Source organism: Heloderma suspectum, chromosome 8 (genome assembly GCF_057233095.1).
Source record: "Heloderma suspectum isolate Gila_16-S chromosome 8, 16-S_ref, whole genome shotgun sequence".
NCBI classification, from domain to species: Eukaryota; Metazoa; Chordata; class Lepidosauria; order Squamata; family Helodermatidae; genus Heloderma; species Heloderma suspectum.
Window position 1 is genome coordinate 43,075,047 of NC_139465.1, and position 23,495 is coordinate 43,098,541.

The 23,495-nt window shown below is 51.5% G+C and overlaps 1 protein-coding gene across 2 annotated transcripts in view; it reads left to right on the forward strand.

Moving 5' to 3' along the window:
* The window catches only part of BCAR1 (BCAR1 scaffold protein, Cas family member), a 66,857-nt gene extending 46,154 nt beyond the window's left edge, over positions 1 to 20,703 (forward strand). Inside the window, exons 3-7 of one of the 2 annotated variants that reach the window (XM_084812182.1) lie at positions 3,099 to 3,245; positions 4,189 to 4,296; positions 6,451 to 7,584; positions 14,294 to 14,383; positions 18,817 to 20,703. In XM_084812182.1, coding sequence (XP_084668308.1) covers positions 3,099 to 3,245; positions 4,189 to 4,296; positions 6,451 to 7,584; positions 14,294 to 14,383; positions 18,817 to 19,338 — 2,001 coding nt within the window. In that variant the 3' untranslated portion in view covers positions 19,339 to 20,703. The remainder of the gene's footprint in view (positions 1 to 3,098; positions 3,246 to 4,188; positions 4,297 to 6,450; positions 7,585 to 14,293; positions 14,384 to 18,816) is intronic. The other variant, XM_084812184.1, reaches the window with a different exon arrangement.
* The last annotated feature ends 2,792 nt before the right edge of the window (positions 20,704 to 23,495 follow it).

Genomic DNA, 23,495 nt, shown 5'->3' on the forward strand with positions numbered 1-23,495 from the left:
TGGCTGGGAGGGCTCCGTGCAGGTGCTTTTTCTCTGCAAAGTCACAGCCGCTGGGAAGGCTGCTCCTGGCTTCTGCGGGGTCCCTTGTCCTCCCATCCAGAAGCGGCCGCCCATGAGGGAACGAGCGCTCATTGTGCTTCATCTCCAAGCCCCTCATGTGCTCTGGATCCAGAAATAGAGCATGATGTCATCCCTGCCGTCCCTGGAGATGCAGCTCCTGCTGCAAGGTGGGCGGGAGGTTCCTCTTCCCAGCCAGGAGCTGCTTGTAGGCGGACAGTGCCCTCTCCTGGGGAAAGGGCTAAATGCACCCTGTGAGGAACATTTAAGAGCATTTGGGGCCGGGGGGAGTAAGTACGTAAGAACATAGGAAGAGCCCTGCTGGATCAGAGCCCATCTAGTCCAGCATTCTGGTCACGCACTGGCCAACCAGCTGTCAACCAGGAACCCACAAGCAGGGCATGAGTGCAACAGCGCCCTCCTGCCCATGTTCCCCAGCAACTGGTCTGCTGCCCCTGATACTGGAGGTAGCATAGAGCCATCAGAACTAGTAGTCATTGATAGCTTTCTCCTCCAGGATGTTCCCAGTTCCATCTGCCCCCGCATGGAAAAAGTATTCAGCAATATTGGATCATAAGAAAGCAGACAAGGAGTCCGATGAGGTGGTGGGTGTAATGGATTGTGGGGTGGACTGGACTTGAGAAAAGCTAGGTTCGAACCCCTGCTTGGCCATAAAACTCAGAAGGTGACTATGGGCCCACCTCTGTGGCAGGGGTGGGCAGCCAGAATCAGGTACAGGGCCGGATGACCCCCCCCCCACCATTGGGGAGAGATCCAGAGCAGGCAAAGCTCTGCCTGACTTCACTCATTCTTTGTGTTCTCCGCATGGGGAAGGCAAAGGAAGAGTGAAGCCCACTCATCCAGTGAATGTGCAGCCACCACGCCCCCAGTCCCCTTGTGATCTCAAATCTGTGATCGGCAATAACAAAGGGATTCATTCCCCTTTGGGAGGAGGGAGTGGCGCCCAGGGGAATCCTGAAATAACAAGGCAATTCCGCTCCCTGCCTCCACCCAAAGCCCCCAGGGCAGGGTTTGGTGAGGGGTAGGGGCTTAAGGAGGGGCGTGGGCAGGGCCCACACTGGAGCCCAAGCCTCCACAGGCTGGATTAGGCCCTCAGACTGGAGGTTGTCCACTCATGCTTTACGGGGTCATTTTGAGGACAGAGTGGGAACAACCCATGTAAGCCATTCTGAGCTCCTTGGAGCAAGGAAGGGATTACAATGGGGACGAGTGACTGAAGTGATTAAGCTTAGAAAAGGGTCAACTCAGGGAAGAGAGAAGTCGGGTGACGGGGAGCTGCTCCAAAACTTGCCACGCGACACCTGTTCTGCGTGTCGAAAGCTGCTCTCCAGAAGCTGCATCTGTGTAGCCAACCCCAGCATCCCCCTCCCTCCACAGCTGCAGTCACAGGTGCCACAGGGGCTTGGCGTCGATGGGCTGGTTCACACACATCTGCACATCACTTGATGATCGGCAACTGACCTGACTGCACTGGAAAGTGCTCCATTTGTATGTGGAGCTAATTTCGGAGATTAAAGCAGGTAGTAGACACTTTAACAAACCATGGAAGGATTAAAAAGTCATTCCGTCAATATTATCCTGCAATTTATTCATCAGAATATCCAGATTAACAAGCAATGAGGGGTTATAAGCTAAACATACTGACAGTTTCAGGAGGCGAGTGGGAAGGACGCAGTTGGCTAGTAGAAGATGAAGATGTGCATCTGGGATCAACATGTAAAAAATTGGGAGGAATTAGAAGTGTTGCGTCTGAGATGATAGAAACGTAATAAAATGATAAAACGACAACAAGAATTTGTTTTTTCTGTTTAAGAAATCTATCCACTGTTTTCTCAAAACAACTCTGCCCAAAGTGATATGCAGGACCGATACAATAAAACAAGGAGAAACTCATGCCTCCTTTTGAATCGGGTGTGCAGGTTAAAAATCTGCAAAATAAAAACCAGGTTATTTTTATGTCCTGTTAACCTCCTGCATTCATCCTGCCTGTAGCATTGTGCAGAAAGAAAGCGGGCAGCGTGTCACCAGAACAGTTCCCTTGTGCACAACAAGTTTCTTTTTTTTTGCGATGTGCCCCTGACTTCAGATGATGTCAGTTTATCCATCGCTCCACGAGTCTCTCGCCAGCGGTCTCTACCATGGTTCTTACCAGGTGTGACAGACAAGGTCTGACCTTTGTTGCTGGGATGACAGGGCTGGCCACCCGGCAGGCGACATGCCTCCAGAGGGGGCTGGGTGTTGTCTGCCTGGCTGCCCAACCATGTCATCCCAGCAGCCCACCCAGGTGATGTTTTTAGATGTTCTCTGAACTGTTGTGAACAACCATCGTAGGGGCTGCTACGCTTTTGCCAACAGGAAACCCTGAAACTGCACAGTTTGGTGGTTGGGAAACCACCCAATGATTGGTGATTGGGGGGAAAGGGTCTAGGCAGGGGAAGGAGGCTTGGCCATCTAGGGACCCCACGGGGGCTGGATGTGGCCCTGGCCTGAGGTCCCATCCCCCTGCTGTAAACCCATGGCAACCACGGGGAGGCACCTTTTTATGGGAGGCAATGCTGGCGCTACATATTTGGGGGACGGTCAGGTAAGACACACTGGGTGCTACCCTCTTGCAGGGTGGGACTCTCCTCCTGACCATGGCCGGCAGCATCCGTTCCTGCTCCTCTTCCTCACCACTGTTGCGTGCTTTCTTCCCTCGCTTTGGGCCAGAGGGAGAGCAACTGGGCAGCAGCAGTGAGGAGGAGAGAAGCTGGAGCAGCACCAGCAAGGCCGGAGGGCTCTCGGCGGTGGAGCGCCTACAGGGCCGTGGGCCTCCGCAAGTGTCGGCCGTGCCAAGCCCCATCCCTGCTCATGGCAGAAGCCTTGGGAGCATGACAGTCCCAGGGAGAGAAGGAGGTTCCCAGGGCTGCTTCTAGATAGACCAAGCTGGCTTTGGGCAAGAGCCGTTTTGCCCAGCCGGTTTTGCCCCTGCCTCACCTGGCCAGTTTTGTCTCATCTGCACCCTCTTTCCTTCCCTGCAGGTGGTGGTTCCCACACGGGTGGGGCAGGTGTATGTCTACGACTCCCCCAAAGGAGAGCAGGAAGAGTATGATGTTCCCCGCCACCTCCAGGAGATCTACGACGTGCCCCCGACGCGAGGCCTGCTCTTGAACCAGTGCAGCCAGGAGGTCAGTGCCACCCAGCCTCTGGAGGTAGCAGAGAGCCCGGGCAGCATGGGGCATGCAGGGGGGGGGGATGCCCCCAGTTCAGTTTCTCCTGCCCAAGTGTTTCCAATGGTACTGGCACACTCTGCGACTTGGGCCTGGTGGATGAAGTGGTAGGACCCCGAGAGGGCCAACCGGCCTGTACCCCTTCAGGCTGCAGGTGGGGGAAGTCTGTTTTTGAATGCTCCCCCATGTAAGGACATAACTCTCTGCAAGGAAACCAAACCACACCCCTGCATCGCGGGGAGAGAAGCTTCCTCAATGCATCTGGAGGGCTTTGTATAATAATGATATTGTATAATTCTATTATGCAATGCAATGACACTTCTGTTGTTCTCCGTGTCAGTAAGTGGGCAGGGAGCTCTTAGAAACATTTTCATTACAGCAGGGGTGGTCCAAGGGCCAAATTCAGTTTTGGAGAAACTCTCAGGGGCTGCATTCCAGGGGTGGGCGGGGCCCAATGCAAAAGGGGTACGGCCAAAAATAACAGCATATTGTAGCTTCAAGCTCTTCCTGCCAGCCACTTGAGCCTTAGGAGAGGCATTTCAGCCTCTTGGAATAGGGGGGAAATGTGCAAAAGCTGAGAAACCACCCAACAATTGGTGGTAGGGGGAAAGGGGCAAGGCCAAGGGAGGACCAGATTTGGCTTGCAGGAGGGCCGGACTTGGCCCACAGGCCTCAGCTTCAATACCCCTGCACTAGGATGTGGCACCTGAAGCAGGCTTTTGTTGCAGGGCACAGCTAAGAGTCCAGAGGTTGTAGCTGCAGCTACCATCGTCATGTCACTGCCTGGGTGGGAGGCTGCCTGGGAACCCCATGTAGGCCACCGTGAGTTCCATCATGGAAGAGAGGCCGGGTGTAAATGCCATGGGTGGGAACCAACACCTCCTTCTCCTCCTTTTGCCAGGTATATGACACCCCCGCCATGGCAGCAAAGGGCCCCAACAGCAGGGATCTGAGTCATGGACAGGAGATCTACGATGTGCCACCCAGTGTGGAGAAGGGCCTGCAAGTGGTGAGTGGGGAATTCAGGGTTTCCAAGGGGCAGGGGGCTCTGGCCTAGATATTAAGGGAGGCTGGAAAGTTCTGCAGTGAGGCTGGCGCTAGCAGGGGGCGCTGCTGCTGCTTGGGATACTTGCTCCGCTGGTCTGCAAATAAAGACGCTCTTCGCGAAAGCTGGACCAGTCTGTGTGTCTTCTGCATTATCATGATTGCAGAATTTGCTGGGCAGGACGCTGTGTATTCTGTGTTAACGTGATTGCAGAATTTGCTGGGCAAGACCGTGTGTCTTCTGCATCAACATGATTGCAGAATTCGCTGGGCAAGATGCTGTGTCTTCTGCATCAACGTGATTGCAGAATTCGCTGGGCAGGAGCATGTGTCTTCTGCATCATCGTGATTGCAGAATTCGCTGTCAGGTGCCAGACTCGGGATTTTGAGAATGCCTGGCTTTGAAAGCAAGTTTCAAGTTCTTATTGCTGCAGAGACAAGTGTGAAAACAAGGCCCGGCATTGTCTCAAGAAGCGGGCTGAGCAACTCTTGTGGTGGAGCGCTGGAGTGCTCCTTGTGCTTCCTGTCTGGAAGCTCATCAAGTTGTGATTCCAGCCATTTCTAACAGTGGCCAACCAGATGCATGTGGGAAGTTCATGAGTACAGCAGGAAGGCAGCAAAACCCCCTGCCTCCTCCTAGCTGGGTTATGTCCTCCTGGCATCTTTCGTGTTTAGAACAGCCTTCAGGGCTGTGCAGTGTAACCACTGGCTGTGCTGGCTGGGGATTATGGGAGTTGTTGTACAGCACATCTGGGTGGGCACCAGGTTGGGGAAGTCTGATTTAGAGGTATGGTATCGCTGAACATGGAGGTTTATTTATGGGGAGAGCAATCCTATGGCCACTAGGATCCCGTCCGTGCTCCACCCGCCTGTACTGCCCCTGCAGTAGGCTTCAAACTCCTAATTTAGAGGTGCCAAGATAGTGATGAATCAGATCCAGGTTTACTTACAAGGAGTACTTTATTGAGTAACTTACAGCACACAGGCGTACCCAATGGTTGGATCAGACAGCTTCTCTGAACCCAGAGCCATGGGGTAACATGGGTTTTATAGCATACATGTGAGCAATGAGGCAGCATGACAGAAGCAAGCGCCTTTAGCGTTCATTCCCAGCATAGACTAACAGCACTTGGTTCTCAGCACAGCCACCTGTACCTTTAAGGTAAACAAACTTCACTTCCCAGGCACATCTTGATTAGATACTCTGCTCATTAGTAAGGAATGTGCTAGGCCGCGCTATCGGCCCTTTGACTCATCTTCACATGCTCAGAGGCTTACTAGCAAGGGAATTGCGCTAATAATAAACTTAAGCAAGGCATTATGGATCTCTAGGCCCCTCTAACACTACAGGTGACTTGGTTACGCTCCTGGGGCCAATACACCGCCCTGCATTGGATAGTTGGCCTCCTCCAAGTTAGGTTGAACCCTTAGTTATTTAGGCATTGCTAAAATGTATAAACCACCCTTTATCCACAAGGGATCCCAGGGCAGTACACAGTCAAGCCCCTGAGAGTCATTTCTCGTGAATCTGTCTACCCCCCCTTTTAAAGCTATCTATAGTAAGAAAAACATATGATATTTTTTCCTAGGTTGCGAGATCAGACTAAATTACACAGGGATAGGCAAATATGAACAGCAGAGGCGGCTTTATATTTGGGGCAAATGGGTCTGTGGCCCCCTGCCTGCCTGCCACTCACTTGTGGCAGAGAGACCCCCCACAACCAGGCACATTCACTCCCAGTGCCACGTGTGGGTCTCCTCTTGTACTCCTCCAGCAGTGTCTGCCCAATGCAGGCCCAGTGGGCATCAGCCGCCACTGATATACAGGTGTCCCTAAGCTGCACAGTAACATACTGCTGTCTGCGAATGGGGCTGCTCCTTGCACAGAATTCAGTAGGCCTTGGCCACCTGGCTGAGATGGGTTGGCCTCGGCAGACATCCCGCCGCTCTGCCTGCCTCCAGGTCCCTTGATCTGTAGCTTTCTACAGAAGGTAGCTTTCTGAGAGAGCGCCAGTGGTGAAGCAGAGGTCTCGGGAGCGTTCCAGCTTTGACTTCAGTGCTGCTTCTCTGAGTAGAGGTTGGGGCCGGAAATGACGCTGGCTTTGATTTCTCCCTGCAGGTGTACGACATCCCCCCGTCCGTCAGCAAGGACGTCCCAGATGGCCCAATGCGGGAGGAGACCTACGACGTGCCCCCCGTGTTCTGCAAGGCCAAGCCTTTTGACCCGTCACGGCACCCGCTCGTCTTAGCTCAGCCGTTGGTGTCGCTGGCCGAGACTTACTTGCCCGAAGATGTCTACGACGTCCCTCCATCCGCCAGCAAAAGTGCCCCCGAGGCCCAGGAGATCTACGACGTCCCACCCGCGCTGCGGAAGCTGGCGAGCCAGGAGGTCTACGACGTGCCGCGGGAGCTGCCCATCGGCAGCAAGGATGGGGGAGGCGACTACATCTACGACGTGCCCCCCCAGGTGGACCGGGAGGGCAAGGCGAGCGACGGCAAGCGCCTCTCAGCCTCCAGCACGGGCAGCACCCGCAGCAACCTCTCCAGCTCCTCTCTGGACGCGGTGCCCGTCAAGGACGCCCCCGACAAGGAGCTGCGCCTCGACCAGGACGTTGCCATGGAGACGCTGGCCCGGCTCCAGAACAACGTCAGCACGGCCGTCTCCTACCTCATGTCCTTCATCAGCAGCAGCTGGCGCAGCCCCGAGCAAATGGAGGTGCAGGCGCCCCACCTCCAGGGGGCGGCCGAGAGCATCAGAGGGGCTCTGGCGGAACTGCTGGAGTTTGCCCGTGGCGCCGTGAGCAGCGCCGCCCAGGCCTCCGACCGCTCCCTCCACTCCAAGCTCAGCAAGCAGGTGCAGAAGATGGAAGACGTGTACCAGGCACTGCTGCGGCACAGCCAGGCCTTGGACGGCTGCGGCTGGGCCCCCAGCGCCCTCGTGCCCAGCAAGCCCGGCGCCCCGGACGACCTGGAGCGCTTGGTCATGTACTCGCGGGGGGTGCCCGATGACACCAAGCAGCTGGCCTCCTTCCTGCACGGCAACGCCTCGCTGCTCTTCAAACGGACCAAGGCGCCCCCCGCCTCCCTGGGGGACGGCAGCCTCTCCCACAGCACTGCCGCTGATAAGGCAAGCAGCATCCAGTCCCGGCCCTTGCCCTCTCCACCCAAGTTCCTGGCCCAGGACTCGCCCGAGGGGCAGTACGAGAACAGCGGGGGCGGCTGGATGGAAGACTATGACTACGTGCACCTGCAGGTGGGGCTGGCGGGCGGGGAGGAGCGCTCTGTCGAGGGAGGGAAGGGCGAGCCCCCCCCAGGCGCTGCACACAGCAGGGAGATGGCGGTGGGCAGGTCTCTCCCTGTGACGTCACCCTTGACACTCCAGACGGCCAAGCTCCTTGCTGGGAATGGATATTTATTTTTACCATTTTTATTAAAGTTTTACGCAGTGCCCTTCAGCGGGGCTTTCAGAGCAGCGTGTTGCCGAGAGGCAACAGTTCGTTTTAGGATTCACTAATAGTTGAAGGGGGGGGGAATTAAGCAGGAAGAAAGTAAGAAAGCAAAACACTATAAGGCAATGATTGCAGCGAGAAACTATAGAGCAAGATTATAAGGCTTATGCCGCTGTTGCTGGGATCCCCCTTAGAATTCATGACAGATGGTCTTCAGTAACAGCCTGGTATGCAGCACATTTCATTTCATTTATTTCATGTATTATATTTCTGTACCGTCCCACATTGTGGATCTCAGCCTGCATCGAGGTTCGGAATTGGGAGTGTTCCAGGGACACATATGTTACTATACTCACACGAATCCCTCCTATGTTCTGGCCATGTTCCAATAACCTCGAGAATATTTATGTATTCTCACAAAGTAGAAGGTTTAGCCCTATCAAGTGGCAAGTAACTGGTACAGATAACTCTGTGACTATCCCAGACACGCCCGCCTGTATTAGGTGGCAGACCTTGAGATCTGGCCAAAGGTGACCTAAAGGTAAATAATCATCTCTCCAGTCGTACCATTTCCCACAGATAGCTGACCTGGGAAATAATAAGAAAAAGAAGAGTAGCCAACTACTTAAAGCAACAGACCCAACTGAAAGTCTAGGCACAGAAAGGAGCAATTGTTGCTCACCACTAACTCCTTGAAGTGACCGTGGCCTTCTGCATTTCTGCTACTAGCTGTGTATGACAACACAATACAATTTTAAAAAATCAAGTCAAAATATAGCAAATCACAGCATGTTGAAAGAGCAGTTACATTTAAAAGCCTGTGAAAATTAAAAAGAAATCTTTGCCTGGTGCTGAAAAGATAGTAATGTTGGCAGCAGATAAACATGCAGAGGGAGTTCCTCAAACTGGGAGCCACAACTGAGAAGGCCCTCTCTGTGGTCGCCACCCACCTCAGCTCAGAAGGTGGCAGCACCTGGAGGGGAACCTCCGAGGATGATGACCTCAATACAGTAGTTATGATGATGATATCTACATTTTCCTAAGTACTGTAGAAAGATTTAAAAAATACCAGACAGTCCTTGCATCTGGGTTCATAATCTTATAACCACAAGGACACCTCTGGCTTGGGGTCAGCTCACAGCTCCCACCCTGGGCTCTGCACTCTGGCTTGGAGGCTACTGGGGCTTTGGGAGGTGGGGAGGCGAGGAATCCGTTGTGATCGGAGATAGCAAGGGGACTCCCCTGCACACCACTCCCAGTAGGCATACATAGTTTAAAGGAGTGTGCACCTGGTAACATGGCTTCTCGCTCCCCACATGTCAGTAGTTGCCAGACTGCCAATCAGACCCCAGAACTCCCTTGATTTGTTCTTCCCCGCTCCCCACATTTTATAACCATAATGATCCCACTACTGCCACTACCACCACCGTTTTCCAGTGCTGTATGTCAGATCTGGGGAGAACTGCAAAGTGAGAAATGGCGCTTGCAGGTGGGCAGAGGTGGGCAGGATCACCCGTGGGGGCTGGGCACTTTCAGGACACTCCTTTTGGCACTGGCACATACGGTTGCCAGGGTTGGAGGAATTGCAAGATAGAGTTGGCCCTGCTGGCCTAACATTTGCTCAAATTCCCCAAAGCTAGTGCACACCTGGGTCCGGTATGGTGTCTGTTTATGGCACAGCTCCTGCTGGAGTGACTGCTTGTCCCCTTTGAAGTGTGTGTGTGTGTGTGTGTGTGAGAGAGAGAGAGAGAGAGAAGGCTGGGGATGCAGTCAAGCCAAGATCATAGAACAGTAGGGTTGGAAGGGGCCTACAAGGCCATTGATAACTATCCACCCTAATACCAGGCCTCTTCAGCTTGTGACCTTCCAAGCCAAATGCACCCACGTGGCGTATCATGGCCCACTGGGACTTGGGAAGCCAACTGTATTTTGCCACCTGTCTCAGTTTGCAAAAAGGAAGATCGGTCAAGTGCCTGGCAGGCCGTAATATATGGCTGCTGGGCTGGGTTGGCTTGGCAGGTCACACGTTGTGCAGGTCCGTATTAGCCTTATGCCTGGAGACAAAGCTGTCACTTCCAGCTTTAGTCACAGGGAGCCAGTTGCCTGCTTGGACATGTAGTCCAGAGCCCTGCCTTTTTGAATGGTTCAGTTCTGTGCAGATATTTTGGGGGCTGGATATGCCCTTTGCGTGCAGAGAGTCCCAGGTGCAAGGCCTCCAACTTGAGTCCCCAGAGAACCAGCTCCAAACCTAGCGCACACAATATAATGTTGTTGTTCAGTCGTTACACAACGACTAGTACACAATATAATACTGGCTTAGATTTCAGGCAGGAGTGGGCATTTTGTCTGCAAGGGTGTTTCATTGGGGAAATGCAACTCTGGACTTCTACTCAGTGAGTGCAACTACCAGTTACCCACCCTCTCCACGAGACTCTGTCTGTTCTGCTGTCACAGACTAGTACAGCTGCATTTCTGGAAGCTCAAAAACCCATATTAGTGTACCTTTATTAGGCCAACCAAAAGATCACACAACCTTCTGAGATCTTGAGATCTCTTCATCAGGAAAGATGTTACAAAAAGCAGATAAGGGGGGTAGGATAGGGAGTGGGGAGAAATCCTAAATCAGGGATCCAGCATTTTTTTCCATTTCTAGTTCCCAGCAATCCATGGGGCAGCTGCAAGTCAAAGCTGTAACCATCACAGGACATGCAGAGCCTAACTAGAATGTCTGCAGACCCTTCGTCCCCCTCTTCAAATCAGTTTTCCCTCTCCCCTATTCCAGCCCCCAAACCTGTTCTTTATAACATCTTGTCTGATGAAGAGATATGGAGATCTTGAAAGCTTCCACATTTTTTGCAATCTTTGGTTGGCCTAATAAAGGTATTGTTCAGTTGTTAAGTCGTGTCCGACTCTTTGTGACCCCATGGACCATAGCACTCCAGGCCTTCCTGTCCTCCGCTCTCTCCCGGAGTGTGCTCAAGTTCATATTCATTGCATCGGTGATGCTATCTAGCCATCTCATCCTCTGCTGTCCCCATCTCCTTTTGCCTTCAATCTTTCCCAGCATCAGGGTCTTTTCCAGAGAGTTTTCTCTTCACATTAGGTGGCCAAAATATTTGAGCTTCAGCTTCAGTATCTGTCCTTCCAATGAGCACTCAGGGTTGATTTCCTTTAGGATGGAGTGATTTGACCTCCTTGCAGTCCAGGGGACTCGTAAGAGTCTTCTCCAGCACCACAGATCGAAAGCATCAATTCTTCAGCGCTCAGCCTTCCTTATAGTCCAGCTCTCACAGCCATACGTTACTACTGAGAAAACCATAGCTTTGATTATACGAACCTTTGTTGGCAAGGTGATGTCTTTGCTTCTTACTATTCTGTCTAGGTTTGCCATAGCTTTCCCCCAAGGAGCAAGCGTTTTTTAATTTCATGGCTACAGTCACCGTCTGTGGTGATCTTGGAGCCCAAGAAAATAAAGTCTGTCACTGCTTCCATTTCTTCCCCTTCTATATGCCAGGAATTGATGGGGCCAGATGCCATGATCTTAGTTTTTTTTTAATATTGAGTTTCAAACCAGCTTTTGCACTCTCCACTTTCACCCTCAACAAGAGGCTCTTTAGATCCTCTTCGCTTTCTGCCATTAGGGTGGTATCATCTGCGTATCTGAGGTTGTTGATAATTCTCCCGGCAATCTTAATCTGTGATTCATACAACCTGGCGTTTCTCATGATGTACTCTGCATATAAGTTAAATAAGCAGGGTGACAATATACAGCCTTGTCGTACTCCTTTCCCAATTTTGAACCAATCAGTTGTTCCATCTCTGGTTCTTACTGTTGCTTCTTGACCCTCGTACAGGTTTTTCAGGAGACAGGTAAGGTGGTCTGGTACTCCCATCTCTTTAAGAATTTGCCAGAGTTTGTTGTGATCCGCACCATCAAAGGCTTTAGCGTAGTCAATGAAGGAGAAATAGTTGTTTTCCTGGAATTCTCTTGCTTTCTCCATGATCCAGCGAATGTTGGCGATTTGATCTCTAGTTCCTCTGCCTCTTCGAAACCCTGCTTGTACTTCCAGTAGTTCCCGATTCACATACTGCTGAAGCCTAGCTTTTAGGATTTTGAACATCACCTTGCTGGCATGTGAAATGAGCGCAATTGTATGGTAGTTTGAACACTCTTTGGCGTTGCCCTTCTTTGGAATTGGAATGTAAACTGACCTTTTCCAGTCTTGCGGCCACTGTTGAGTGTTCCAAATTTGTTGGCATATTGAATGCAGCACTTTAACAGCATCATCTTTTAGGATTTTAAATAGCTCAGCTGGAATACTGTCATCTCCGCTAGCTTTGTTGTTAGTAATGCTTCCTAAGGCCCACTTGACTTCACTCTCTAGGATGTCCGGCTCAAGTTCAGTGACCGCACTATCATGGCTCTCAGGGACATTAAGATCTTTCCTGTATAGTTCTTCTGTGTATTCTTTCCACCTCTTCTTAATCTCATCTGCTTCTGTTAGGTCCCTGCCTTCTTTGTCCTTTATCATGCTCGTCTTTGCACAAAACGTTCCCTTGAGATCTCCAATTTTCTTGAAAAGATCTCTAGTCTTTCCCATTCTATTGTTTTCCTCGATTTCTTTGCATTGTTCATTTAAGAAGGCCTTCTTGTCTCTCCTTGCTATTCTCTGGAAATCTGCATTCAATTGGATATATCTTCCCCTTTCTCCCTTGCTTTTTGCTTCCCTTCTTTCCTCAGCTACTTGTAAAGCCTCATCAGACAGCCACTTGGCTTTCTTGCATTTCTTTTTCTTTGGGATGGATTGAGTTGCTGCCTCCTGAACAATGTTACGGACCTCCGTCCATAGATCCTCAGGCACTCTGTCTATCAGGTCTAATCCTTGAAATCTATTCCTCACCTCCACTGTATATTCATAAGGGATATGATTCAGGTCATACCTGAATGGTTTGCTGGTTTTCCCTACGTTCTTCAATTTAAGCCGAAATTTTGCAATAAGAAGCTCATGATCTGAGCCACAGTCAGCTCCAGGTCTTGTTTTGACTGACTGTATAGAGCTTCTCCACCTTTGGCTGCAAAGGACATAATCAATCTGATTTCGATATTGACCATCTGGTGATGTCCATGTGTAGAGTCACCTCTTGTGCTGTTGGAAAAGAGTGTTTGCTATGATCAGCATGTTCTCTTGGCAGAACTCTATTAGCCTTTGTCCTGCTTCATTTTGTACACCAAGGCCATGCCTGCCTGTTATCCTGGTGATTTCTTGACTTCCTACTTTAGCATTCCAATCCCCTATGATGAAGAATCTTTTTTTGGTGTTAGTTCTAGAAGGTGTTGTAGGTCTTAATACTGATCAACCTCAGCTTCTTCGGCCTCAGTGGCTGGGGCATAGACTTGAATTACTGTGATGTTGAATGGTTTGCCTTGGATTCGTACTGAGATCATTCTATCGTTTTTGAGATTGTACCCCAGTACTGCTTTTCCCACCCTTTTGTTGACTATGAGTGCTACTCCATTTCTTCTAAGGGATTCTTGCCCACAGTAGTAGATATGATGGCCACCTGAATTAAATTCATCCATGCTTGTCCATTTTAGTTCATTGATTCCCAAGATGTCGATGTTCAATCTTGCCATCTCATGTTTGACCACCTCCAGCTTGTTGTTGTTGTTCAGTCGTTAAGTCATGTCCGACTCTTCGTGACCCCATGGACCACAGCATGCCAGGCCCTCCTGTCCTCTGCTCTCTCCCGGAGTATGCTCAGGACCTCCAGCTTACTTTGATTCATTGATCTTACATTCCAGGTTCCTAAACAATATTGTTCTTTACAGCATCAGACTTTCTTTTCACCACCAGACACATTCACAGCTGAGTGTCCTTTCGGCTTTGGCCCAGCCGCTTCACTCTTTCTGGCGCTACTTGGAAATTCCCTCTGCTCTTCCCCAGTAGTATATTGGACACCTTCCGACCTGAGGGGCTCATCTTCCGGCGTCATCTCTTTTAGCCTTGTGATACGTTCCATGGGGTTTTCTTGGCAAGAATCCTGGAGTGGGTTGCCATTTCCTTCTCCAGCGGACCACATTTTGTCAGAACTCTCCGCCATGACCTGTCCGTCTTGGGTGGCCCTGCACGGCATAGCTTATGGCGTCACTGAGTTACGCAAGCCTCTTCGCCACAACAAGGCAGTGATCCATGAAGGGGAATAAAGGTATTGCACTAATGTAAAGGGGCATTATACTAACACGGCTGACTTTGTTTCTTCTTCTTCTTCTTCTGGAATTGGCCTCTGAAGCTAGCAGAAGCCAGGCCCTGTTTGGGTTCCAGTCATGGCACAGCCCGTGCTGAACCGCGAGTTGTCCTCATCTCCCATTGGGTCATTGGATGCTGCTAGTGAAGAGCCATCTGAACTGGGTGTGGGGTCCAGAGAGGGAGCCAGTTTCCTGGAGCTGTGGGCCCCTCCCTGAGGCTCTCTGGCTGCGCCCCTGCTAACCTCCTTTCATCCTTTCTAAACTAGGGGAAGGAGGAGTTTGAGAAGACCCAGAAGGAACTGCTCGAGAGAGGCAGCATCATTCGGCAGGGCAAGGGGCAGCTAGAACAGCAGCAGGTCAGTAGGGTGGGCACAGCAGGCAGCGTCCTGCCACTAACGTTTATGCTGGTTGCATGTTGCTGTCGACAGCCATGCCTTTTCACAGCTGGGATGCTTGCGATATTGTGTTGATTTGCTCATGACATTCCTCAACAAGGACGTGAGTTTCCTTGGCACAGGGGAAAAAAGTGCTGATGCGAAAGCTGAATTCGAAAAATCGATGCTGCATCGAATCTTGAGCCATGCTATCTACATATTCTCAAAAGAGCTAAACAGCAACCAGACCGTGCTCAGTTAGAAAAATGGGGCCACGTTTTCCATCCTTTTGACTGCCGGAATCTGATGTGCACCCACTCGGGAGTAAGTCCAGTTGCGAGCTGTGAGGCTTGCTTCCAAATATGCAGGCACAGGATTGGTCAGCAAGTCTCATTGTGCAACAGCAGCATAACTTTCCAAGGCACAGAGTGCTTATCACCATGACTTGATTCTGCTATAAACATCAGCCTTTCAGATGAACTCAAGGCCTGCCAGAGAAAGAGAGAGCATCATATGCGTTGCCATCAAACTAACCAAGCATGGGTGTTCTGTGGGAACACATACCCTGCTGAGCCCCCCCCCCCAATTCAGGAGTGGGGCCCCTGAAGGGGACAAGGAGGAGAAGAGAGTGGCCTGATCAGGGAGGGAGGTCATGGGGGAAGCAGCACTTTGTCACGGAGGTGGCTATTTCCCCTTGCTCATTGTGCAAATCTCTGAAATGCTCTGCTCTCAACTATTGACAGTCGATAGAACAGACACATTCCTAAAGAAATAGAGGCAGGCTTGACCAAGAGATTAATTGCTCCTGAAGAAGAGAGTTTGTCTCAAAACGCGTAGAGCAGAGCATTTTAGAGATTTGCACAATGAATAAACAATTTCTATAGACCATACTCCATGGCACTTTGGGATTTTTTTTGCACGTAGCGCCTTCCCTCCCAGTTTTCCTATTTCCCCTTGTTGGCCAGCCCAGGAAACGGAGAATACATTAAGTTGTCCTATATCAAGTCAGACCCTTGGTCCACCTAGCCCAGTATTGTCTACACTGACTAGAGAATAGGAATAATTGGTAAATTCTCCCAATGGAGGGGAGTAAATAGTGGGGTCCCACAGGGATCTGTATTAGGACCAGTGCTTTTCAAGCTGTTCATTAATGATCTGGAATTAGGAGTGAATAGTGAAGTGGCCAAGTTTACCAATGACACCAAATTATTTAGGGTGGTTAAAACAAAAAGGCATTGTGAAGAGCCCCAAAAGGATCTCTCCAAACTAGGAGAATGGGCATGTAAATGGCAAAGGCAGTTCAATGTAAGCAAGTGTAAAGTGATGCACACTGGGGCAAAAAATCCCAACTTCAAGTATAGCCTGGTCAGATCTGAGCTAGCAGTCACTGACCAGGAAAGAGATCTTGGGGTTGTGGTGGACAGCTCAATGAAGATGTCAATCCAGTGTGCGGCTGCTGTAAAAAAGGCAAACTCCATGTTAGGCAAAATTAGAAAAGGGATTGAGAATAAAACTGCCAACATCATACTGCCCCTATACAAATCTATGGTGTGGCCACACTTGGAATACTGTGTACAGTTCCGGTCACTACATCTAAACAAAGATATTGTAGAGCTGGAAAAGGTGCCGAAATGGGCAACTACAATGTTCCAGAGGCTGGAGCATTTCCCCTGTGAGAGAAGGTTACAACAGCTGGGGCTGTTTAGCGTGGAAAAAAGGAGGGTCAGGGGAGACATGATAGAGGTCTACAAAATTATGCATGGTGGGGAGAATGTGGATAGGGAGACATTTTTCTTCCTCTCTCAAAATACTAGAACTCGGGGCCATCCTATGGAGCTGATTGGTGGGAGATTCAGGACAGATAAAAGGAAGTCCTTCACACAGTGCATATTAAACTATGGAATTCACTACCACAGGAAGTAGTGATGGCCACCAATTTGGGTAGCTTTAAAAGGGGGCTAGACACATTCTTGGAGGAAAAGACTATCAATGGCTACTAGTCCTGATGGCTATGTGCTGCCTCCAGTACCAGAGGCAGTGAGCCTATGTACACCAGTTGCTGGGGAACATGGGTGGGAGGGTGCTGTTGCACTCTGGTCCTGCCTGTGAGTTTCCCATGGGCAGCTGGTTGGCCACTGTGTGAACAGAATGCTGGACGAGACAGACCCTTGGTCTGATCCAGCAGGGCTCTTCTTATGTTCTTATGACTGATGGTGGCTCTCCGGGGTTTCCGACAGGGGTTTCCTCTAGTGCTACCTAGAGATGCCAGGGATTGAACCTGGAAACTTCTGCATGCAAAGTACATGCTCCACCACTGAACTACAGCCCTTCTGCTAAAGATAGATTCCAGTCCTCACAGCTCTGAATACAATTATTGATTTAAATAAGAATAGGTGGAGCTGCCTTATACCTTATACCATGTAGTGCAATATCAGCCACTGGCTGGCAACAGTGTCAAGCCTCCTTTCTGAGCCCTACCAAAGAGGCCAGGGATTAAACGGGGGACCGGTTGCATGCGATGCAGGTGCGTGTCCACTGAACTATGGCCATTTCTCAACAAGACTTCCTCTACAACAGCCTGACCCAAAGCAAGGCTTACTTTTGAGTGACTGCTTGCTCATCAGTAAAGGCCTGCCCACGAGTAGGTACCTCCCTGTGAGAGAGCCGAGAAATGGGCATGGGCGGAGAGCCACATATAGCAAGTTGATGGGGGAGGCCAGCGAGAAAAGGTGCCATCATTCTTCCCCATGTCCCAGATCATAGAAGGAGCCTCTGGGAGCGCCCTTAACCCCCTTCTGTCTAGCTGGAGATGAAGGTCCACCCCCCAACCCTCTTCCTCTGGGCCGTCTGGGTCTCTTACCTGTCAGTTGGGCGTTATGGGAATCGGTGACTGAGGCGCCCCTATATTTCAAATGGCCAAGCCCAGGTCTCATGGAACCCAAGCAGAGGCAGTCTGCTGTTCCCGTTGCTGAGGCAACCCGCAGAGGCAGGCTGGGCAGCCATGCTGACAGGATCCGAGCTGGCGGTGACTGGCCAGGAAAGAGATCTTGGGGTTGTGGTGGACAGCTCCATGAAATGTCCACCCAGTGACATTTCTCAGCTGCTGTGAAAAAGGCAAACTCCATGTTAGGCATAATTAGAAAGGAATTTAAAATAAAGCTGCTGATATCTTACTGCCCTTAGATAAAGCCATGGTGCTATCACACTTGAAATACTGTGTACAGTTCTGGTCACCACATCTAAAAAGGGATATTGTAGAGTTGGAAAAGTCGCAAAACAGGGCAGCCAAAATGATCAAGGGGCTGGAGCAACTCCCCTATGAGCAAAGGTTGCAGCTAGGGATGTGCAAACCCACCCCTGCCTGGGTTCTCCGGGCGCCTGCGCAGCCCCCGCTCACCAGTCCCCGGACCACACTCACGCCCCTTCTGTGCTTGGCGAGCAGCCCGCACTCAGCCTGGCGGCCTCGTCAAACTCCACAGTCACCATTTTTGGGAAAATAAAATGGTGATCACAAAAAATGTGCATAGTTGCATGTGCGCGAAAATGCGTGTTTTGCGAGTGCACATTTTGAGTATGCACAAAAATGTGCATACACAAATGTGCGTGTTGTATATGTGCAAATACGCGCATTAGCAAAATGCACATTTTTGTGATCGCCATTTTATTTTTAAGAAATGGCAACTGCGGAGCTTGACAAGGCCGCTGGGGTGAGTGCAGGCCGCTCACCAAGCACTAGCAGGGGGCGAGTGGGGGTAGGGGCTTGGCAAGCGGGGCTCAGGAGTGGGGGGTGGGGGTTCCACTGGATTCCTGGATGGAATTGGACTATCCCTAGTTGCACCATCTGGGACAGTTTAACTTAGAAAAAAGTCAAGGAGACATGATATAGGTGTACAAAATTATGCGTGGTGTAGAGAAAGTGGATGGGGAGACATTTTTCTCACTTTCTCATAATGCGCTCATCCCGTGAACCCAATGCGCTCATCCCGTGAAGCTGATTGGTGGGAGATTCGGGACAGATAAAAGGAAGGACGTCTTCACACAGCACATAGTTAAAACGATGGAATTCACTACCATAAGGTGTAGTGATGGCCACCAATTTGGATGGATTTAAAGGAGAATTGGAGAAATTCATGGAGGAGAGGGCTGTCAATGGCTGCTAGTCCTGATGGGCTATATATTTCCTCCAGGATCGGAGGCAAGGTGCCTCTGTATCCCGGTTGCTGTGCAGCATGAGTGGGTGGATGCCCTTGCCTTTGCGTTGCACTTGTGGGCTTCCTTCCCACAGGCAGCTGGTTGGCCGCTGTGTAAACAGAATCCTGGACTAGATGGGCCCTTGCTCTGGGTCCGCGTGAGTCCCCTTACGTTCTGACAGTCTTCTCCCAGCTCATGGAGTGTCCTGTGCTCTCTGCCCACAGCTGAAACAGTTTGAGCGGCTGGAGCAGGAAGTCACGCGGCCCATCGACAATGACCTGTCCAACTGGACGCCGCCTCAACACTACGCCCACGGGCGGGGGGGCGGGGGTGCCGCCCTGTGCCCCTCCGACCGGCAGCTGCTGCTCTTCTACCTGGAGCAGGGCGAGGCCAACCTCACCACGCTGACCAACGCCGTGGACGCCTTCTTCACGGCTGTGAACACCAACCAGCCGCCCAAGATCTTCGTGGCGCACAGCAAGTTCGTCATCCTGAGCGCCCACAAGCTGGTCTTCATCGGGGACACGCTGTCACGCCAGGCGAAGGCCCCGGACGTGCGCCACAAGGTCACGCACTACAGCAACCTGCTGTGTGACATGCTGAAGGAGATTGTGGCAGCCACCAAGGCCGCCGCTCTCCAGTATCCATCCCCGGCGGCCGCCAAAGACATGATGGAGCGGGTCCACGAGCTCGCCAACAGCGCGCAGCAGTTCCGGATGGTGCTGGGGCAGCTGGCGGCCATGTGAAGCCACCTCTGGCTCACCGGGGAAGAGATCTGGCCGCTGTGAATGGACTGTAAATACTTCGCCAGACTCCCTCCTGCTTGCTGAAGAGTTGTATTGGGGGAGGGCTGGGCGGGTCGGCTGGCAGGCTGCCCCTGTCTCCCCTCCCCCAGCATGTCCTCCAGATGAGATGGCTGTGCCAGCAGGTCCAGGAGGGTCTGGCATGGGGCCAGGCCTGCTGTGGCCCACAAGGGAGGACGTTTCTGGCCCTGATGGCAGCCAGGAGGGTAGCAGAAGACAAATAATTATTTTTTCTTGTTTGATTCTAAAATTGTTTGGCTGATGGGCACTATTTAAATCAAATAAAGAGACACAGAATCCAAGCAACTAGGAGGTAAAGGAACAAAGTCCGCATTTTGTGTGTGTTGACTGGCATCAGTGTCTTAATTCAGCCTTCCCCGGCCTGGTGCTTTCCAGATGCCTTGGACTACAATTCCCATCATCCTCAACCAGCACCAGGTTGGGGAAAGCGGCCCTAATTTAACCACACTGCATCTGTGCACACGCTCCTCCTCAGGCGGTGGTAGAGTAGAGATCGGAGGAGTGTCTATAACAGGGGTGGTCAACTTTGGGAGGCCTGGGTGCCATTTTTGTCCCCTGCCCCCCCATCAGGCTGTCCTTCCCATCCCCCCCTGCAGTGCTGAAATAACAACAACAACAACAATAGATATCCAGAGCATCTATGGAACACCCAAAGGGTCAAAATTGGCTTGTTGTCAAAATGGCCACTCCAGATGCCATTTTGTTTAAAAAAAAAAAATTCTGGAAGCTGGCGGGGCTGCAGTCAGGATCAGTAGGGTCTGCATGGGCCACCTCTGGTCTATAATGATGGTTGGTGACTCATTTTTAACAGAGGCCCTACTGTGGCTTGAGCAAGGGCAGAAAAGTCAGCAGCATTGGCTTTTCCCTCTTCTCCGCCAAGGTGACTGGCTCTTCTTCCACCCTCTCCTGCCCAGGGTGAATAACAGGGCTGCCTCGTGCCTCCAGACAAAGCTCACTCTGGGAGCAGGTGCAGGACAAACTTTACTTCCTCTGTCTTCCTCCCTCTGCTGCTACACCTACCTGGCTCTGGCCGTAACGTTGACCTTTGCCTCCTCCTGCCATCCAGCTTCAGTCAGGCTTTGGGGCTATTTATTAAAAAATCCTTCTTCCTTTTCTTTTGAGGAGCCGGGCTTATCCCTTTAAATTCAGGGTGCAAAAAATGTGGCCTGCCATTCCATTTCTCCAGACCGCGCTGCCTCTGCCGTGGTGGAGGCACTGCCTGGGGTTTCCCGTTCTAGCAAGGGAATCCCTTTATTTCTGATGACAACATTGGTTAATGGGCGGACTAAAAATACAATTAAAATAAAATTTAAAAAGAGATCCAAGCTAAGGAAGGGATTCCCTTGCTAGCACTAACAAGGAAATCCCCAGGCTTGTGTGAGTGTGTGCATGTGTGTGAATGTATAGGGCACTGGCACTGCCCTATACAGCCCTTGGGGTCAGAAAGGTTGTGCACCCCTGCTTTAAATATTTATTCAGTGCCTTTTCAAAAAGCCAGTGTATTGGGGGTCCAGATTTACACCACTGTTGACGGTGAGTGGGAGAGAGCGGCTTTGTGGCTGCCACACGGGCCAGCCAATCCTCAACCTGCACAGCCGGCTTCCCCTGGAAACTTTTAAGAACTATGTGCTAAAAGGCTCCAAACAAGCGCACAACTCCCAGCCCTGAGTATCCGTATGCAGCCGCCAAGAGGCTTTGGCAAGGGCATCTGCTCACACACATGCACACCTTTGCTGTGCTTTCTCTTCTGCATGAGAGTGCACAGCCGAGGTGCATAATAAGGCAGGGTGGGGTGGGGGACTCTGCTCAAGCCTCGTGTTCTTCATAAGGGGAGAGGTTAAAGAGCCCTTTGCCTGATTCAGACTGGGGAAAAGCGGCTGAGGAGTACAACAGGGCGTGTGCATGTCGGGGGCGGTCTTTAGGATCACGGGCTGTGCTAGAAGCCAGGTAAGGAGTCTGTGGGAGCCAGGTTTCCATGAGACTTGAGTTGCCTGACATAACCCCACTCCAACCTATGGCCAAGCTGGCTGGGGGTGATGGAGTTGTTATCTAATTCGCCTGGAGGGCGCCGCGTCCAAGAAGGCTGCATACTCCTGTAAAGCGAAGAGAGGCCTTCGTCAGAAGGAGCGTCTGTGCAGATGGCCCTGGCCTGACCGGGTCCTGACCAAGTAGCCCAGCAAGGAAGGAGCACCTTGGTTGGTGGTTGGCTGTTCCAGGTCTTCCTTTCACCTTCGGGTTGGGCGCATTCCTGGCTTTATTAAAATGGCAGAAGGAAAGGGGTGCCCTGACCTCTATGTAGGCCTGTATTTATCCATGAGCCAGTCGACAAAGAAAACATCACAGCATGGAAGCCCTGTGCCTCCCTTGCGTGGCCGTAGTTGTGGCTGAGGTTGCATGTGCGTGAGAGAGAGACCCCAGAGATCTCACATGAGATCAATTTAGTTGGCTGTCCTGGCTCTCCCTGAGGCTGGTCTGTTGTGGCTACCACAGACAAAACCAATGTAATTGTATGTTGCCTCACAGTAGGGCCACATCTACCAGCTGGAAGCGACGGGGGGGGGGCTTTGCTTCAGAGGGACGTTTTGGGGTACCACAAAGGCCAACAGAATGGGAGAGATCTGATCCATGGAGCACCATCCCACTGAAATGGCTGGGAGTTGTGCAGATATAAGCTAACAAAAATGGTTCCTGTACTAAAGGAGAATAAAAATACTGCAGCGAAAAAGGCCATTGAACCATTTTAAAAACTGCTTTTTGGAGGAGGAGGAGAGGGAAGAAATCCTTCGCATAGTTTACTTCTAAAGAAAGAACCATGTTGGGAAGGGAGCCTTTTTAGAAGCTTAGATGTGGGAGAAGGATCCAACCATATTCACCCTCTGCACAGGGGTCATTTCTTTGAAGACATTTCCAGCCAGGGTCCAAAGGACTACACTGCACGATTTGTGTGCTTTAAGGAGGGGTAGGCCACTTATTGCCCTCCAGATGTTTTGGTCTAGAAGTCCCACCTGCCTTAGCCAGCATAGCCAATGGTGAGAGATTGTGGGAGCGGTAGGCTGAAACATCTGGAGGGTCACGAATTGCCCACCCCCGGCTTAAAGAGGTGTTACGTGTGGTGTTTCTCAAACAGCATCTCCCCCCGCCGCCTCCTGCCATGCTGCATGTAATTTATAGGTTTGCATCCCACCTTTTTCCATCATGGTACTTAAGGTGACACAGATGAGGGGTTCCCAGGTGGTCTCCCATCCAGACTTTTACCAAACCCCAGATACGCTTAGCTTCCGCAGGTGGCTGTCATAATCCCTTGGGGCGCACTATACAAAGAGGGCCAGGGCGATGTTATGGTTAGAGTGTTGGACTGGAAATCAGGAGACCCGGGTTCTAGCCCCCAGTCAGCCATGAAGTTCACTGGGTGACTTTGGGCCAGTTCCTGACTCTCAGCCTAACCTACCTCACGTTGTTGTGAGGATAAAATGGGTGGGGGGAGGATCATGTGAGCCACCTTGAGTTCCTTGTAGGGCTGTGCACAGCCCCCCTGACCTGCTTTGGAGGCCAGTTCAGAGGTCCCGAATACGCCCTGACCTGCCTCAGGCTGCTCCAGATCCAGGCTGACCTGCTTTGAGCTCCAAATCCAAAGCAAGATCCGGAGACCTGAAGCGGGCATCCCGCCAAGCCATGTGCCACCATGGCCGAGTGAGCCCCCTGCCACCGCACACAGCCCTGCTGCCACGCTGCATGAGCTCCCAGCCACCCAGCCACCCCCCGCTCCTTACCTGGACCTGTCAGGAGTGCCTGCAGCCATAGGCCTCTGCAAGGGAGTTGCCAAGCAACTCCTCTTACCAGAAGAAGAACGGTCACCATTTTGAAAGAAAATGGCAACTCCTTGCAGAGGCTGCCGGCTGCCAGCACTCCCCAGGAGTCCAGGTAAGGAGCAGGGAGCTGTCCGGAACCGGCCGAAGCACTTTGGAGTGATCTGACCCGGTTCAGAATACTTCGGCCCAATCCTGACCCACTCTGGAACCACACCACTTTGATCTGAAGCGCCCCAATCCAACTCAGGATTGGGGGTTTGGACTGAAGTG